Raw genomic sequence first — 19,818 nt, forward strand, 5'->3', positions numbered from 1 at the left:
GTCAGAATATTGCAGTGATGGATGCAGTCTTCAGAAAATGCTGCATAAAAATCTGGTGTGCCGTTCTGGCCATTAAGTGAAATTACTATTTAAATTAATGGCACTGTCACAGTTTATCTGTGCAAAGAATGAACGCTGATTAGGGTATTAAGTAATTAGCAATTTATCACACTGGAACAAGGTTGATAATAATTAAAGAAGTAATGGTTTACCAAAGAAACTAGAAAGGGAGTCACTTCTTGTTATGAGAGTGGAATCTTGGCTGGAAATTTTAATTCAGTGAAACAAAGATGAAACTCTTTGTGAAGGAAAGCAGCCTTTTTTTTTCCCTAGTGTAAAAACAGTTCATTATCAAAATTTTAGTTGACCTGTCAAAAGTCCCTCAGAGCGATCAGATGACTGATTAGGAGTTTCGAATTAGGTCAATGTCTGCATTTTGATTTTATACTTAAAACATGGTGAAACCACCAAGTAACTTGGGAGTAGAGAGGGAGAATATATTCTGCTCCCTAAAGGACCAGTTTTCAGTTTTCAGATTGCTCTTTAAAATGGAAACATGAATTATTTTAAGAAAACTGCTAGAGAAAAAATAAATGACAGTAAAAAAACCAAGGTTGTATTTAAATGTCTGATCAGAAAGCAGCGGAAAAAAAAATGTCCAAACAATGCAAAACTTGAAGATTTTTCTTTTCATTGTGTGTGTGCATGTGTGTGTATAATCGATCATTTTTACCATTTTATCATAATCAAAACTCAGATTACAATGATAGTTCTGCTGTGTGTATTTATGTGAAAAAAATTCTTTCCTGAAAATGTTAAAACAATGAAAATTATTAATAATCACCAAAGAAAACAGTTTACTTTTAAACCAATTACTTTGAACAGTTACCACATTTAGACGGCATGCAAAAAGTCCGTTATGATCAATATACATCATCTTAAAATATCAGGAGATATTTTTTAAATTGGAAAGATCAGTGAGAGAGTTCTTTGGAGTCTTGTGTGACTAAACATCTTTCTTAAGGTATGTACCAAGCCAGTGTCTACTTTCAGTATTTTTTTTTTAATAAAAAGCACTTAAAGCTCGCTGGTCTATTATTAGGAGTGTCTTTCATAATGCAGGTGTTTGTACAGGACCAGAACAAACAATTCAGGACCCCAGGGCACTTTGAAGTTGAGGTTCTTTATGTTATCACTCAGGACTAATAATAAATAAACAAAATTCTAATTAAAATAAATCATTCACCACACTGTGCTGCTATATCACTGGATATAAATTCTGATATAATAGCATTGTGACATGGGGTGTAGGTACCTTAATTTCTGGCTTAATCTGACTCTAGAGTATTGTTTATTTATTCAGGCTTTTATGTCTAAATTCTACTGTATCTCTTCTATGGCAAGATCTAAATGATGTGAACACAGGCAGTTAAACTGAATTTGGTGCAAGAAAGAAGGTTCTTTGGTGTGAAAGGCATACATGTCTTTCCTCAACAAGTGGCGATCAATGCTCCCCCTTACAGGGTCTTTCTGCCTCCAACCTCTAATCCATGTCCAGGGATGGGTCTAGAACACAGTGCTGCTCAAAATATAGTGGCCAAATTGTTCACCTGATTGGTGAGCAAGCTCAGCTGGTTTGAACAAATCTATCTCCTGAGGAAAGAATGGTCACCATTGCTGCTGGATTCACAAGAAGTAAAATGTGCACCCTAGACAAAGCCGGGCAAAAACTTACAAGACCTCTACCACAGCATCTCCAGTGCCAGGATGGTCCTACCTCTCCACTCTGTCTAGGCTTTCATCCTAGAGTGCCTCGGTGACCTCTCCCTTGCAAATTTCTAGAGCTTTCCTCTCATCCCCTGTACTTCATCCCTTTTTCTGCAACACGATGTTATCATCACAAAATGGGCAGGTAATTCTCGTGACGGAAATCAGGGCTTTTTTTTAATGGAGCTTGGAAGAAGTCTGGCCCCCTGAATGATTTTGAAACACTTCCTCTTGTGTGTTCTTTACCTAATTAGTGTCTAGTGCTCTTGGTAAGAAGGACCCCTCACTGCACATTTAAATCACCTTGGTAGGGAAACACTACCTCAGGTATTGTACCATTTCAGCGACTGCCTGAGTCTGACATTTTTATACCAAACTTTACAGCAGTCTCCGTTTTCTTCCCTTTTTTTTATTTCATATTCATATATAACATTTTATTGTTGCAGGGATGTTCTGTTGTGGGCAGGATTATGTGAATATGTCAGATACCATATGCTGTTCAGCTTCCAGTGGAGAGTCTAAAGCACATGTTAAAAAGAATGACCCAGTGCCAATAAAATGCTGCGAGACTGAACTTATTCCAAAGAGCCAGAAATGCTGTAATGGAGTTGGATATAATCCTTTGAAATATGTTTGCTCTGACAAGATTTCAACTGGAATGATGATGAAGGTAATTGATAGAAAACCTCTCAGAGGTGCTGATTTGACAATGGAAAGAGAAATACATTGTTCATAACTATTTTTCTAAAATAGGAATATAAAAACTCCTGTGTGCATTATTCATTTTCATATTACATCCATATTAATACCAAATGAGTTCGCTGTGATTGATGTTATTGCAATGAATTCTAAAGGAATTAATAATGATTAGCTGTTCTCAGGAAGCTTTACCCAGCACTTCAGATCAGTGCAAGACTGAAAGTCTGTGTGCCGAAAGAGCCAGCACTTGTCAGCTGGGACCTCTGTGTCATGCCATTTTTGTCCATGGGTGCTGGGGATGGAAAAGGAGATCAATCCTGGCTTCTTCCCTCTGGGCCCCTAACCATAATCCAACACTTTCCTTTGATAGCGACTTTAGATACAGCAAATTCACTCGTGCTTATATCCTATTCCTTGAGACAGTGGAAGATCAGCAAATGCCTGCCAGCCATGAAAGTGAACAGGCCTCTGAGTGTACCATTTGTTTGGATGTTGAGATGCTTCACAGACAGACATGTCATGTTTTGTTAGCATTAAACTTGACTCCAGAAACCTCCCATTTTAAGGAACGGATTGTGGACATTGAAAAACCAGACACCCTACTCTGTTCTGTAGCAATCTGCCATTAGGAGATGGCTGCAAATGGATGTTTGGGTCATAGACAATGGAAGGGCTCTTGCCGACTGATGCAACTATACAGTCATTGTGTGGACACCATATACTTTGGGATGTAAAGTAACTCTTGAGATTGTTAGGGTCCCAGCAAGCACTTTGCAACAATTAATCTTAAGACAATTCATAAAGTTATTAAAGAGAATAAGTACTAATGGACTAATCATACAAAATACCCATCAAAAATAATCTTCATCTACAAAATGTTTTTAGAAATTGGTCTGACCTGTACACAACTTTAAAATAGCCAATTCTACGAAAGAAATCTCTCCAACACTATGCTCCCAAAGTTTACATTTATTCCAGGCCAATTTTTTCAGAAGTTTGGACTGAGAAATTTTTCTGAAATTCACAGTCTTAAAAAGCTGGTGATGTTGCAAGGGCATGTTTCTTTTTTTTTTTTTAAGATTTTATTTATTTATTTGAGAGAGAACAGAGAGTGCAAACAGTGGAGTGGGGAGAGTACGAGAGGGAGAAGCAGACTCCGCTGAATGTGGAGCCTGATGTGGGGCTCAATCCCAGGGCCCCGAGATCATGACCTGAGCCAAAGGCAGATGTTTAACCGACTGAGCCTCCCAGGCGCCTCATGAGGACATGTCTTTAAAATGACCAGTTAAGAAACATCTATGTAGAAAACTCTAAAAGGGGCACTCATATTTGAAAAATGAAGATAGAAAACCTTTTAGTTTCAAAAATGACGCTGCTGCTCACAACTATTTGTTTCATTACTGATCACTCACATTTGTTTCCCAGGCATCCCATTTTGGTTCCAGGAAGATAGAGCTTCCATTATTCGACAACAATATTCAGGATATATACATGATCTTTTAAATTGACTTAACTTGGCTTTATGAAGGGCAATTAACAGTCATATTGAATATTCATATTTAAATTATGATTAGGACAATATTTCTGAAGGCCAAATCAAGCAGTGTGTTACAGGTAAAGTTCAATCTGTAGATTGCATTGTGTTTCCTGAAGACTTCTTTCCTGGAGACTTCTATCCAATAAGGACTGGACCACTATGGGATTTCTCCCCTGAGAGTCTTCTCTAACTGTGGGTTTGGGAATTCCTTTTACTTCTCTCCTGTGTTGGTGTCCCTGTGTTCTCAATCCAAGGGTCCCCGTTTCTTGCCTTAATGCCTTCTTTTGGAGAAATATCATTTTGGGTATAGGTGCATAAAAGGTAAATTTTTTGAGAGCTTGACATTAGAAATGATCGTTTTTCGAGCCTCCCACTGGATTGATAGCTTGGCTAGGTACACACTGTAAGGTTAAAAATTATTTCCACTGAGGATTTTGATATCATGTCTGCAATTTTTAAACTTTCTTTGCTATTTTGATCCCTGTTTCTTCCTAGGTACCCATGTTTTTTTTCCTATGAAAGTTTTTAAGACATTCTCTTTATTCTGTTTTTCTAAAATTTCATTTAAAAATTTTTAAAAATAAAATTTCATGACAGTGTGCCTCTTTGTGGATGATATTATTATTATTATTCATTATGATGTACATTTTTGTGTACTTTTTCAGTGTGAAGTCTCATAACCTTCAGTTCTGAGAAATGTTATTTTATTTCTTTGATAATTTGCTCTCTTTTTAATCTCTGTTTTTACTGATTAGTTTGGTGTTGGACTTCCTAAACCAATCTTTCAATCTTTTCTTTTTATTTCTTGACTATTGATTAGTTAACTCTTTATCTTTTTCAACATGATCAGATTTTGCCTTAGCTTCATCTTCCAACCTTTCTATTGATTGATTGATTTTTTAGCTATCATATTTTTATTTTCTATTTTTTTTTGTTTTTTTTTTTTTTAGTTTTTCAGGGTTCTTTCTTTTTTGCAGGCTGTTATTTATTCATGGCATCCCACTCTTGTTCCATTCATGGGATATCTTTTTTATCATTCTGGAAATACTAATTCCATTGCTGTTGTTGTTTATTGTTTGTTTGCTTTATTCTTTGAATTGTCTCAATTGTTTGGCATTATTTTAGTTTTCTTCTTTGCCTTGCTTTGTTTCTGCTCCCTCTCAGTTCTTTTTTCTATGTTTTTAAATCTATTCTTTCTATTGGAGGCTGAATGAAAGCTCACTGTGCAAAGGCATCCATTAGTGGGGAGTGCAAAGTAACCTAATCATGTGGCAGGATGGTTTTTGGTCAGGGAGTCACATTACCAAGAATCCTTAGCAGATATGCTTAATTAACTATCCTTAATAATCCATCCTAGATCAATATGCCTGGCTGACAGCATACAGGGAACTGGTAGAAAAGGGGACTGGGTTTCTCACTGTGCAATATGCAGACTTGTATTTGATTTTCCCACTCTGGCCTCCTGGCCTATATCTTCCAGTGGACTTTCTCTGTTCCTTTTAATTTCACCCAATCTTTTCTAAGCTTATCTCATTTTGTAACACTTTATCAAAATGCAGCTAGGAACAACACAAACCTACTGCTAATCTTCTAGATTATAACCTCCCCTAGGGCTGTGAGCTCAGTAGCACTGGCTTACTTTGACAGTTATCCCAGGTCATGGTTTTATCAAATATTTAGCCACAGCATAACAGAGTTCCCCAACTTTCCAAACCCCAGTATGTATTTCTTTGCCACTGCCCACCTAACAATTAAGCCAATGCCATGGGATTTAGGGCTTTATTGTTATTTTTAAGACAATATCTAACTTCAAGGTTTTAATTTATGTTTTACCTAGGACATGATAGACTATGCCAAAATAAAAACAAGTGCACTCACATATGGAATGAGTCAACAGAATAAAAGTTAAAAAAGTTTTTCACATTGCAGTCCAGTGTGAGTTAGGCACCTCTCCTCCAAGAAATGTCTCAGAAGCCCCATCCCCTTCCATCTTGTGGGGCTTCACACACGACCCTCAGATTGCGATGGAAAAGAGGAGAGTGGATGAGTATACGTGTATGGGTCTCACCTGGATGCAGAATACATCCTTTCTGTAGAGTGAGGACATAGACATTTCTAGTCATGTGGCTTTTCCTACTGAGCCAAACTTGCAAATTTAGTATTTCTAGGGAGAAAAAACAAAATGGACATTACTGGGCATATGGTATTGTCTCTGCCACATTCATCTACTTCCCAGCTTCCAAAAATGTTTGAGCTGTCCTGTGAGTATTAGCTCCCTTTCTGTTTCCTTGGACTTTTATATTCCTTTACTGTCATTTGGTTGGGCTTTAAGAGGAAATGGAGCTAAATGCCAGTGTTCAATTCTCTATAATCAAATGGAAATCCTACCACAGTTTTCTGAAGCAGCTTTATTTTGACAACCTTTGGGAGAATAACATAGATGAAGTGAGAGATTGAATTTAGATCAATTTTAAATACCAAAAAATTATTTTAAATACATTATGCCGTCTAGGGCACCTGGGTGGCTCAGTTGGTTGAATGTCCAACTCTTGATTTTGGTTCAGGTCATGATTTCAGGGTCATGAGATTGAGCCCCGGGCCCGGCTCCCTGCTCAGCACAGAGTCTGCCTGAGATTCTTTCCCCTCCTTCTCCCCCACCTCCTGCTCTTTCCCTCGCTCATGCTCTCTCTCTAAAATAAATAAATAAATAAATAAATAAATAAAGCCACCTATGTAAAGAAAAGATGAAGGAAAGTTTTGCATTACAAAAATGTTGCCTTATTTATATATCTCCTGTAATCTGGGATGATGAAGTATTTCATTTTCTGAGATTAGAACACACTAGTACTTACCAATAACAATAAGAAGTCCAGAGATTCATCAGAGGACAGGTTTACAAAGGTAAATAATAATAACTATAATGAGAGTTCATGAAATATTTAGATTTTCTAAAACTTGGACAAAGTTTTAGCAGTCTGACTTGCCCCACAGCACAAAAGTGCAGATTCTCAAATATCACATTTTTCTCTAAAGCTCCATTAGGAAAGTGTCAAAGTAACAATAATAAAATAATGACTCCTGCTCTTATTTATAGCGTATCTAAGTGTAAGGCATTTACAGGTGTTATCTCATTTGATTCACATAACAAACTTGCATGGTAAATGTGATTTCCGTTTTCTAATGGAAGAAGCTGAGGCTTTAAGAGTGTAAGTGACTTGCTCAAGGTCACAGAAGTAGGAAGAGGCAAAACTGGACTCTGAATCCAAATCTGTGTCATCCACAGCAAAACTGCTCTTTCTAGTATACACACCACCTTCATTTCTTTCCATAAATCTTGAGACATTTATTCATGATCTAAGTGGAAGAAAATTTCATTTGCATCTTGTAAAAACCTGCCCCACATACATCTAAATGTAAATTTTAAAAAGATATTTATTTATTTTAGAGAGGGAAAGAGAGCACGCATGCATTGGGAGAGGGGGTAGAGGGAGAGAATCTCAAGCAGACTCCCTGCTGAGCACAGAGCCCAACACAGGGCTGGATCCCACAACCCATGAGAACAGGACCCATGAGATCATGATCTGAGCTGAAACCAAGAGTCTGATGCTCAACCAAATGAGGTACCCAGGTGCCCCTGTCCAAATGAATTTTTTAAATCTCCTTCTTCCCACCTCTACCACTCAGGAAACCAGAGAGTGCGGGACGGTCTGCCCAGCATCTCTGGAAGCCACAGCATACTGCGGCAGGTGTGACTTCAACTTTACCAGCCACGTTTGTACTGTGATCAGAGGACCTCACAATTCCACAGGCAAGGAATCAATAGAAGAAATATGCTCATCTGCTGAAGAGACTGTTCACACGGGTAGTGTAAACACATTCTCCTTCACAGGTAACAGAAACTGAGCCACCTGTCCATAGCTTAGTAGGGATAGTGAAAAGCTGCAGAAAATGCAGATTTGTTTCATTCTGATGTCGTCCCCCTCCTTAACCTAATATCAATTAATTTCATCATACTATGGGCTAGCTAATTACAAGGTAATTAAAGGCACACTTTGGATCTGTTCAAAGTTAGTAGCTTAAAAAAATGTAAAGTCTAAATTTAAACAAAGATATATACTATTTTAAAGTAAACATGTAGAAAATCCAGAACAGGGAAATAACTTATGTGTTCTTTTATGGCATATCCAGTTAATCATCAGTGAGCCCCATTTTATTTCTTAAAAGTGTGAATGCAGGCTTTCAATAAATGCAGAGAATGAATGTTGCTGTACTTGTAGGCAGAAAAGAGGAAGAAACCTGTATGATCACCAGTAAGACCTAGCAGCATTATTCTGGGAAGGAGCTTAAAGTATCCCTTTCCTGATCTTGGGTCTGTGTCTAGAGACTGCACTCTCCCACAGCCTGGTGTTGCCACTAAATGGCCATCATCTTGGAAACAATAACCTTCACAGTTATTGAAAATATTAATTTTCAGGTCCCATCTTGGCCCTACTGAATTCCTCCAAAATAGTGGTTCTCAGGCTTGGCTAAGCTGAGTGAAAAACAGTGTAAAGTTTAAGATCATCTCCAAAATAGTTCTGCCCTCTATTAAATTTTTATTATTTGTCCATTTACTTAAGTCCCTACAGAGTTTGTTTCTGCCTTTTGAAAACTTAAGTGTATGTGTGTGTGTACATATATATCATCCACCATCTAGAGTCAAGTAGAATACATTTAAGTGACATAATTCAAGCAAGCTAAGGTTAAATAAACAAAAAACTGCTCTGTTCCATCATGACTCATCATTCTACCTTACGTAACCGATGGTGGGTGATAATGGCAAACCTTAAGATTGCAAAAAAATAAGGCAAGATGCTGGAATGAGGGGGTAGATTAAGGAGGGAAAGCAGGAATAAAGGTAAGGTTCCAGTGATGTGCTAGAGGCTTCAAAACCTTACCTTAATTTACTCACAAAGCAATCATGGAAGTATGATCGTTTAATAGATGAAGAAACTGAGGGTCAGATATATAAAAGTAACTTGCTAAGGGAAGATGTCAGGTTTAAATCATGTCACCTTCAAAACCAGCTGATTTAAGATACTCTACATGGTGTAGGAGTTCCTTTCAAAGTGCTCCAAACTTCCCTCAAGCTATTTCTCCCACCTGAAATGTCCTTCTTCATCATTCCCAGGGTGCAGATGACCATTGTCCTCAGTGCAGGCTTCTCGAGCCCAGTCCCTCTCTCCTCTCCCACATCAGCATGACGTTCATTTCTACCGTGTGTCATGTGCATCCGGACCCTTGTTCCATCTCTCCTACGAGATTGAAATAGCTGTATGAACAAGGTGCCCTTGCTTCACTTTACCTCATTTTTGGATTACACTGTAAGCAAACAAAATAAAACAAACAAACAAACAAAAAACATTTATTGGAATGAAAGTCCTCAAGATAGAGGACAATTCGTCAAACCCTCCAATTTCCTTCCACTCCCAGTTATAGATTTAAGGACCCTCATTTCCAAATTAGTGAATTTGGTCCAGATGCACATGATCCAAGAGAATTTCCTACTTTTATCTGCCTTTTGAAATCAAGGTCAAGATTTTGAAGGTCCTTTAAGACATATTTACAATAGCCTTCTCCAGAAGAGAATAGATGTTTATTTAACTTATTTAACCATCCATATTTCAGATTGCTTTGCCTACCAAAGAACACTAAATTGAATATGAAAAATAACAAAAGTTTCTCTTCCAAGAAGAAAATGAAGCACCAAAGTCATGCTAAAACAAGTTCCATTGAGACCAATTTGGACTAAGAAGTCCACCTTTCTTCGAAATTTACAATTAAAAGCTAAACAACACCAAGTTTCATCCAAATTCATTCATGCATACAATCATTTCATTTTTCAAAAAAATATTTCTTAAATTTTTACTAATAACCAGTCACTACATTGGGCCTACCAGCTATGAAAACAAATAAGAATTCCCATCAGGAATTTGAAGCCCATACAAACAGACATGGAACAAATATAAGTACACTGTAATATGAGAAATATGTCCATGTAAGAATTCTGATAGAAGTAAGCATAGGATGCTTTTCAAGGGCATTGCCTAGACATCTAACCCAGACTGAAGAGGTTAGGAAAGACTTTGTGAAGGATATCATGCCTGAGCTGGGAAATGAAGAACAAGTAGAAACATATCAGGTTAAAGGAAGGGAAGCCAGGCAGAGAGGGCAACATGTACAAAGCATAGGAAGTGAGAGAAAGCCTAGTAAGATGTGAAAAACAAGCCCCTTGATATGAATGTAGCACTGTGTAGGAGAGGAGAAATCATGGAGATGCGGCCAAAGAGCAGGGGTCAGCTGATGAAGGCCTTTTATGCCACACTAAGCAGGTTGTCTTTATGCAGCAATGAGTGGGTATTAAAGGTTTTTAAGCAATGGAATGACACAATCCTGTATATACATTTTTTAAGAATTACTCTATCAGCTGAAGAAATGATTGTAGACAAGTATGCGTGGAACTTTTAAGCCATTAACACGTAAAAATTGAATAAGCATACCTCCCAAAAAGCAGAACCCTCTGTTATTTGAAGACTAGCCCCATATAACATACAGAATGATTTTGAGATAAAAGGTGTTTTTTTTTTCCTTTTTTTAAAAAAGAGTTGGAGATTCTGGCAAAGAAAAAAAGAACTCAGAAATGAGAGAGATTGTTGAGGGAAGGCAAAATTTCAACAATGTTTCCTTATGTGTAAAGCAAAAAGAATTCTTTCATGGGCTAGGAGCATCTTTGAAAGACCAGGCCTCACAGGAAAACAAAGAAACAAGGATAAGAGATGAGAGAGTGAAAAGGATGAAATGCCACAGAGGAAAGAACAAGGAACACAGCATGGCGAGCTACTGCAACTGAAATTAGAACTGGTGATGTAGGCCTGAAGAGTAGGAAATAACAGTTATTAACAATGAGCAGTTCAATCTGCTACAGCCAATTGACTGAAAAATATAGGGACCGTCTGTGGGTAGGTGGATGGTCCGGGCAGCTCAGCCCTTACACGGTCATTCAGGGATCCAGATTCCTTCCAGTTGATGGATCATCACGTTTCCGGTGCTGCCCTCCTTCCCATGGTGCAGCCTGGGTCACCACAACATCCTGCTTCCAGCCCACCGAAAGGGGATGAGAAGGTCAATGGAAAGCAAGTGATTTCCTCTTAGGAAGCGAGGCACAGGTTGCCCATATCACTTCCATGCTTCTTCCATTATTCAGATCTGAGTCATATGACAAGCCCAAGCTGCAGAGAAAACTGGGAAAATTAGACCCTAGCCAGGAGGCCTCTGAGCGGGACAGAAGGGAGAGCTGGGCACCCACCAGTGGTCATCATAAGTAACAAGTTGCAGATGCCCCCTTACCAGAGAAAAATGAAGACAGAAGATAAGCCCTTCTATTTTATAGCAGTTTACATTTTATGATGTTCTGCCACATAACTTCATGCGTTTTATTTTCATATTAATTCTATAAAGTAAGCAGGTCATGGTTTATGGTAAGGAGATATATGTAAGGAAAATATGGTCAAAAAATCCACATGGATGGACAGAGACTCAACCCCACATGAAGATAGAGCAGGTGGCCGGGAAACCCCAAGGAGGAAGACCTCTTCTTCTGATCTCCCCTCTGAGAAAAGTCATCCAGAAACCACCACACAAAAATGCATACATACAAACATAGTCAAAATTCACAAAATTAAACAGATTTAGCCAATTAAATTTTCCAGTTTTTTGGGTTTTTTTGTTTTGTTTTTTTTTTTGGTAAATTTGTAGCATTTCTGAAGTTACCAAAGCTTAAAACTAGACAAAGACTTTTGGGATACCATTGAATCACATGGATGATTATCTAATAAAATCATTGCCAGTACAAAACACTCAACAGTTTGGTTTTATTCTTTCATTTAGATTGGTTGTTTTGGATTTGGGTTTCTGTTCTGGTTTGGTGAAAGAGGGAAGGATGTATGTAGTGGATTGTGCAGTCGGTTATATCCACTAACCATGATAAGCCAAGTTTCCAGTCTTGTATCTCATAATAAGTACATTATAATTTATATACTTAATTTAATGTAATATGAATGATGTAATAATTGGTAAAATTTATAATATAAAACTATAAAAGCAGGTTGGTGAACCTGCCCTATACGGAAGTATAGGATACACACACTTGGGAAGCATTAACATCCAATGTACATTAGTCTAGTACTTTAGGTTTTCAGTCATTCCTTTCATGTTACCGCTTGTTCAGAAAAGGTGAATTCTATTCTGTGGAATTCCATATCTCTGCATCCAATAAACACGTAAAATGTTATTTTTTTATGATTTAGAATGTTAAGAGATAAGAGTTCTATTGACACACAACAGGATTAGAGCATTAAGCATTTATTTTTAAGTGTTTAAAAGTTTTGATATTCATTTTCAATATGATGGTAAAAAAATAAAAATGTTTTAAAAATCTCGCTGTTCAATTTTTCCCTTTGCAGATGTGAACCTGGAGCCTTATATGGCGTATGAGTATAGGATTTCTGCATGGAATAGCTATGGGCGAGGATTCAGCAAAGCTATCAGAGCCAGGACAAGAGAAGATGTGCCTGAAGGAGTGAGTGCCCCTAGGTGGACCAAAATGGATAATTTTGAAGATGTGATAGTCTTAAATTGGAAGAAACCTATACAATCAAATGGTATTAAGCTACTTTTAAAATTGAAATAACAAAATCCTGTAAATCCATAAGGAAATTTAAATGAGTGTGATCTACATGTAATTGGCGTGCTTCTACCCATTAAAAATTATTTGCCAGTAAAAGGAACCTTAGGTGTGTACCTACTAATCATTCATTTTTTAAAATAGGCCTCACAAGTGTTTAGCCCCAGAAATTTTTTCTGGAATCCTAGCATATATCTGAGCTGCTTTCAAACAAGCAAAGACTGCTAACGAAAGGCAAAATAGTTTCAATATTGGAAGTAATTTTGTTTGGTAGCGAGGGGAAATAAACATAAATGACTCCTTATTTATCTATGTCCAGAATCCCTCTCTTCAATAAGAGTACATATCATTCAGAACTGCTCGAACATAGCAATCCAATAGCAAATTAAAAGTAAGTGATGCTATATTATCCCATTTCCTCAGAACTCTAAGACATGTAAGTTGTTTGCAAAAAGTTAAAATGTTCTGACACTCAAATCTGGGTATTTCTCTGTCTCTTTTAGGTCCAATTGTTTACTATATTCTTCTCCGAAATGGGATTGAATGCTTTCGGGGAACATCATTGAGCTTCTCTGATACAGAGGGCATTCGGCCATTTCAGGAATACTCATACCAGCTGAAAGCCTGCACGGTTGCTGGCTGTGCTATCAGCAGCAAGGTAAGGGGAGGTACCTAAACTCTGGACAGAAGTAGCCAGTGGGAAGACTAGAGGAACACCCAGGTTGTGAATGATTTTTCCAATGGCAGAAAACAATATTCACCTCAATGGCAGCGTGTTCATGTGGCATCTCAACTGACTACTAATACATATACCTGAAAGGAGAGATCACTGCAAAGGAAATTTACGCATATATCAGTGTTTCATTAATTTTAAAAAAAGAAAGAAAACTTGAACCAATATTATCCTCTTTACCATATTTTTCCTCTGCCAACTATTTTTTTATTGTTATGTTAGTCACCATACAGTACATCTTTAGTTTTTGATGTAGTGATCCATAATTCATTATTTGCATATAACACCCAGTGCTCATTACAACTTGTGCCCTCCTAAATACCCATCACTGGGTGAACCCATCCCCCTGCCCCCCTCCCCTCTGAGACCCTCAGATTGTTTCCCAGAGTCCATAGTCTCATGGTTTGTCTCCCTTTCTTGATTTCTCCCCCTTCAGTTTTCCCTCCCTCCCCCTAATGTCCTCCCTGATGTTCCTTATGTTCCACGCATGAGTGAAACCGTATAATTGTCTTCCTCTGCTTGACTTATTTCACTTAGCATCATCCCCTCCAGTTCCACCCATGTTGATGCAAATAGTGGCTGTTCATCCTTTCTGATGGCTGAGTAATATCCCATTGTATATATGGACCACATCTTCTTTATCCATTCATCTGTTGAAGGGCATCTCGGCTCTTTCCATAGTTTGGCTAGTGTGGACATTGCTGCTATGAACATTGGGGTGCATATGGCCCTTCCTTTCATTTCATCTGTATTTTTGGGGGAAATACCCAGTAGTGCAATTGTTAGGTCATCGGGTAGCTCTATTTTCAGCTTTTTGAGGAACCTCCATACTGTTTTCCAAAGTTCTGCCAACTATTTTTAGATGATCTTCTGTAAATCCATAATAATTCCCAAATCATCCCTCAGTTTAAAAGAGCTTTTATTTAAATAGCACTTCAACCAAAAATTGCCTGCTCTTGAAAAACAAAGAAAGGGGCAAAAGAGCCTGGCATAGAAAATAAAATGATACCAAGATTTCTGCTACAGCCTTGGAAAGAAACGAGCTCATGCAACAGAAGTGAGAATGGGGAATATCAGGAAGATACAACAGATATTGGGGGATGAAATCTACAGGAATTGCTGTCAACTCTATGCAGGGGAATAAGAGGAAAGTATCAAAAATATATTCAAGATCTCTGACTCTCTGGCTTGAGCAAATTATAGATCACGTGCCATTCTGCAAGCATAAAAAAATAAAAGAGGAAAATTTGAGCATAGAGAATATGATTAAAATTTTAAATGTTTTTAAAAAATATATTTAAGAGAAGGAGCAGACAGTAGAGTAGCAGAAGAAAATATTATTTGGCACTTTAAGTGAAAATGTCTTGTCAGAAGCTGAATTATGAAGTGACTGAATTTGCTAGAAAGATCCATGTGGGAAGTCGAAGCAAGGAGTTTGAATAGGGTCATTTAAGGAGAAGAGAGAGAGAGAGATAAAAACAAGACCATAGGTAATGAACACTGGGAATACGAAGAGCCCACAAAGGAGACTGGAAAGAAACAATCAGACAATTTAGGAGGAAAATAAAAAAAGAGCCATCTCACAGAAGTCAGCCTAGTTAGAGGAAACCCAGGAGAAACAAACACACAGCAGCTCTGATTCTTTTCATGTGGTTACAACTTTAGAAGAGCAGCATCTTCACACACTGTGCAAGAACTATCCAAGGAAAACATTCAGTCAGATGGATCAGCCGCAGTGCATATGTGCAGCTTTTTATTCAACAGACCTCCAGAAACATCTCTGAGCATGCCACCATTTAAACAGATGGCAGCTGATTGGCCCAATCAAAAGTTATAGTCCGAATGGTTCTAGAACAATTCCATGCTTTTTTACACAAGCACAGTTCCTGCCTACCAGATGCCAGAACAATTGATTAAAAAAGTGAAACCGGAGTTAATTCTGTGAAAAAACAAATGCAGCTAATTTTTGATAACACCGAATAAATAACTGGTTGATTTATCCTTTTTTCCTTCTCATTCAGTTCTTTTTCCAGAACATTGGTACAGACGCTATCAAGTCATCCCAATATCATAGGAAGAATACAAAAAAAAAAAAAACAACCCTGCCATTTATACTGTTCAAAGCATATTATATGCAAGCAAGTTCAGATGTGGGTTTTGCTTCATATTTACTGGTGCTTAAAATGTACAAAATCAGGCTGTTAAAATGCAAAGACACTGATGGGCCATATGGAAGAGAGTTATCAAGAGTTCTCTAGTAAGACAGGCTGCCAGCCAGATTTTACTTGTTTAAACTGAGGGCTGCACTCCGCCGTCAAAATTGTTGTTGAACCTGTTGTGATAAATGGTAGTCTGAGACTTATGTAATGTATTCAAGGTCAGATTTCATTGTTTGAATAGGATGGGAGGAAAAGAATAGAAAATAAAGAGGGGAGGCGGACTGTTTCTCCAAGCCCCTGCTAATGATATGCCAGGCCAGACAACAACATTTTAAAACAAAAGTGACATTCTCGTTGATCAGAATACCTAGTGTCCTATTACCATAAATTGCTCTTTAATTCCTATGTTTGCAGGTAGTTGCATCTACGACCCAAGGAGTTCCGGAGAGCATCCTGCCGCCCAGAGTCACGGCGCCCAGCGCAGAGGCTCTGCATTTGAGCTGGAGTGTCCCTGAGAAACCAAATGGCATCATTAAAGAGTACCAGCTCCGGCAGGTTGGGAAAGGTCTCATCTACACTGGCACCACTGACAGGAGGCAGCATACGGTCACAGGTGAAAAAAAAAGAGGAAAACCTACCGGAAGAGTCTGTCATTATGGTTAGGGGGGCAAAGCATCCCAGGGGTGTGCATTTGATATATGAGGTCACTTTGAAAGGACGTGTTCTCTTGACATATGGTCAGGTCCCACTTATCCATGCTAATAGAAGAGCCCACACTGGCAGCAATAAGCCACAACAGCAGATAACTTCAGAAATAATTTATATTTGGCTTTGATATGCATTATGTGTAGGGTTTTTGCATGAGTATTAACTTTTTTTTTCCCTCAGACAAACGGTAAGATGCATTTTCATTCCCCAAGGAGATACTTACAGATAATGGGGTGAAGATAGCCAAGAATGTACTGGAAGTCAGGGAGACATCAGCCAGAGGCTAACATTATCTACTGAGTGGGTAACTAATACACAGAATACTTGACAGGTGACTGTTTGTGACAGTTTGTTATTATTAACGTTAATTAATAGTGACTGTATTATTTTTGTGCCTTGTTACAACATTTACTATAATTAACTTTAAGAAAATAATAATAGCACAGTATAATAGTATAAAGTCAGATAATTACTAGAAGTGATTATAATAATAATTAACATGTTTTGGTTTGAATGTCACTTCTGAAGAGAAGCATTTTCTGACTCCCCCACTCTAAGGAAGCTTCTTTGATAGACCACAGTATCACCTTGTCTTATTTTCATCATGGACCTCTCATTGCCTGATAGAGTTTGTTTTTTATGTCCTCCCCCCACTGGGATGTAAGCTCTAGCATTGCAGAGACCTTCAGTACCTAGTTCAATACAGTACTTCCAGCGCATAGAACAATCCTTGACACAATCCTTGACACAGTACATGTCAGGAGGCAACTGTGAAATTCACTTATTCCCCGTTGAATAAGTGAATTTCACAGTTGCCTCCTGACATGTACTATCTCATTTGATTCTCTTCACAAACCTATGCGGTAAAGAGAATTATTACTCTCATTTTACAGAAAAGACTACTTTGAGATATTAAGTAACTTAGTTCATTACTCAGATCTATTGAATCATCCCAAACAGTTGTGTAAATTTAGATTCTGAGGCCACAGGCAAGAGGTTACAAACTTACTTTTCCCCCATTGTCAGTAGCTTCCTTCCAAGGCCTCCTGAGTGAATGTTCTTCCATTGGACCCCATCGCTTGCAGGGAGCATTGATACTAGAGATCAGGAAACTTGTAAAAAAGTACAGAAAAGCCTGGAAGAGTGTGCCTGAATTTTCCTCAGAGGAGGCACAGGTTACACTACACAAGTGGAAAAATCAATTCATCGTGATTTGTTCTTAATTCTACGATTCCCTGACACACAAGCAGGCATTCATTGACAGATGTCCACTGTTTTCAGGAAGTGCCTGAAGCCTGCAGAAGGTGCTTCATAAATATTTGCAGACCAGCACATTGCATTCCTTAACTGAAGATCCTGAGCTAAATCAATGATAATGGAGATGGAAAAAGCCCTCATCAATTCAAATTAGAAAAATTTATTTCTTAGATCTTATTTCACTGCCAGTGAAAATGATCACAAATAGTTGAAATGCTGTTGTTTTACATAATAAATCTTTACATTTATATTGTGCTTTATAATTTTAAAGAACTATTTGCATTTGGTTCTCATCACATCCCTAGAAGTGAGGGATGTTTTTAATATCCACATTTAAAAGATGAAGAAGGAAAGTGACATGCTCCGGTGGCCAAGGCATCAGAATACTGTTTCATTCAAAAAAAAAAAACAACAACAAAACAATGTTGCCTGCTTGCTGTGTTCTAGAGAGTACACTAAGTGTTCTAAAACAAGATTGTTGCTCTCAAGAAACTCCCAGTGCTGGGAACACTGACAAGTTAAGAACTAATTGCAAATACAGCGTAACTGATGCCACAGCAGAACTAAAGAATGCATTGGTGTGGGGGGGGCGGGAATCAAAAGAATGACTTGGAGTGGAAAATGGAATATCAATTGCAGAGTTTTGAAAGCCAAGTTAAGGCACATTTAGATTTTCTATCAGTAAAGGTTTCACAAAAAACTGGGATACCGTGATATGAATGTTCTCCTTACAGTATCTGTCTACTTGGCCAACATGGGCTTTGCACTGTGTGAGCTGTTCTTGTTGCATTTTTTTAAAACTGGCATTTACATGCCAACAGACTAAATTCAAATGTAATGTTCAAACCAACAGGATTGATAGCCTCATTAATTATAAAATAATTGGAAAGATTTTTCTTTAAAACACCTTTATTCCGCCTGTTCTTCCTCTCATTGTCATTTTTAAATGAATATTTTCATGTCAGAGAGGATTTCACACTCATCACTTGATGCCAGGAGTTCTCTTTTATTAGGATAAATATTTTAAAGTTTTTCTATATGCTTTTACTTTTTATAAGATCATAAAATGAAAAGACGCCTTTAGAATTCATTTGGCTCATCCTTCGGTACCAATTTATTTTATTTTTTTTTAAGATTTTATTTATTTATTTGAGAGAGAGAGAGCACAAGCGAGCACAAGCAGGGGGAGGGGCAGAGGGACAGGGAGAAGCAGACTCCCCGCTGAGCAAGGGAGCCCAACGTGGGGCTTGATCCCAGGACCCCGGGATCATGACCTGAGCCGAAGGCAGTCGCTTAACCAACTGAGCCACCCAGGCGCCCCCCTTCTGTACCATTTTAAATAGATTTAGATAGTACTTCACTTGGGCAAGACAGCCCTAAAGAGAAATATCCTTGTTGAATGAAGAAGTAAACTCTCATTCAGCAAAACCTCACCAAGTAGAGCCTCCTATATGCAGTTCCTACCGGATGCAACGGTGCTAAGCATCAGCTCATCTAAAACCTGAGATCTACATACTGTTCACATACCTTATCTGCTAGGAAAACTTCATTTCCATAGTTCTCTGACTGACCAAATTCTCTATGGAAGTATTTTATGATATGAATGACTATTTTACTGAGTTCATGGAATGAAGAAAAACAACCAAATTTATTTTACATTGCATCTCAAGTGTTTGATCAAAGAACTGTCTGTACCCTCTGGGATAAATGTTTTGATTTTCACATCATTTCCAAAACCTTGGCATTCCCTAAGTTAACAGTCAAACGCTAATGAAGCTGTAGCACTAGTCATCCTGGAGCCTGAAAATCGAGGTCCTTAGAAATGACAGAAGGGAACGCAAGCACCTTGCCTCAGCCCCATTGTCTCCATGCTTATTTTTAATTACCTCAAAGCTTTAGAAACATGATCCCATAAATGCTTTGTGGGAATAGTGGCAAATGCACTCATCATGTGAAATCCATAAATTGCTTATAATCCTCTCAAGATGTTAAAAAAAAGCATTAAGTAATTGAAGACAGGAAGTCCTCAGTTAATTATTTAGAGGTGTTATCAATGCTTTAAGTAAACTGAAGCATTTTCTGCTATCTCACTGAGCTGAATACCATGGGGACGAAGGGGAAACAGCCAGCATCTTCTCATATCCGCTAGTGCAAACAGCACATGGCAGCTTGTCAATAAAAGACCTTTTCATATCATTTATTACTAAACAGGTCCACCACCCTGCGCAGAACATTT

General features: G+C 38.0%; 1 protein-coding gene across 1 annotated transcript in view; it reads left to right on the forward strand.

The window, feature by feature from the left end:
- Window positions 1–19,818, forward strand: part of USH2A (usherin) — a 716,035-nt gene that overhangs the window by 561,679 nt on the left and 134,538 nt on the right. Inside the window, exons 50-54 of the mRNA XM_028104725.2 lie at window positions 2,214–2,437; window positions 7,688–7,892; window positions 12,505–12,702; window positions 13,229–13,383; window positions 16,032–16,230. Coding sequence (XP_027960526.2) covers window positions 2,214–2,437; window positions 7,688–7,892; window positions 12,505–12,702; window positions 13,229–13,383; window positions 16,032–16,230 — 981 coding nt within the window. The remainder of the gene's footprint in view (window positions 1–2,213; window positions 2,438–7,687; window positions 7,893–12,504; window positions 12,703–13,228; window positions 13,384–16,031; window positions 16,231–19,818) is intronic.

The sequence above is a fragment of the Eumetopias jubatus genome, unplaced genomic scaffold, assembly GCF_037043125.1.
Source record: "Eumetopias jubatus isolate StellerSeaLion01/CBP00866 unplaced genomic scaffold, mEumJub1_p1.0 scaffold_12, whole genome shotgun sequence".
Classification (NCBI taxonomy): Eukaryota; Metazoa; Chordata; class Mammalia; order Carnivora; family Otariidae; genus Eumetopias; species Eumetopias jubatus.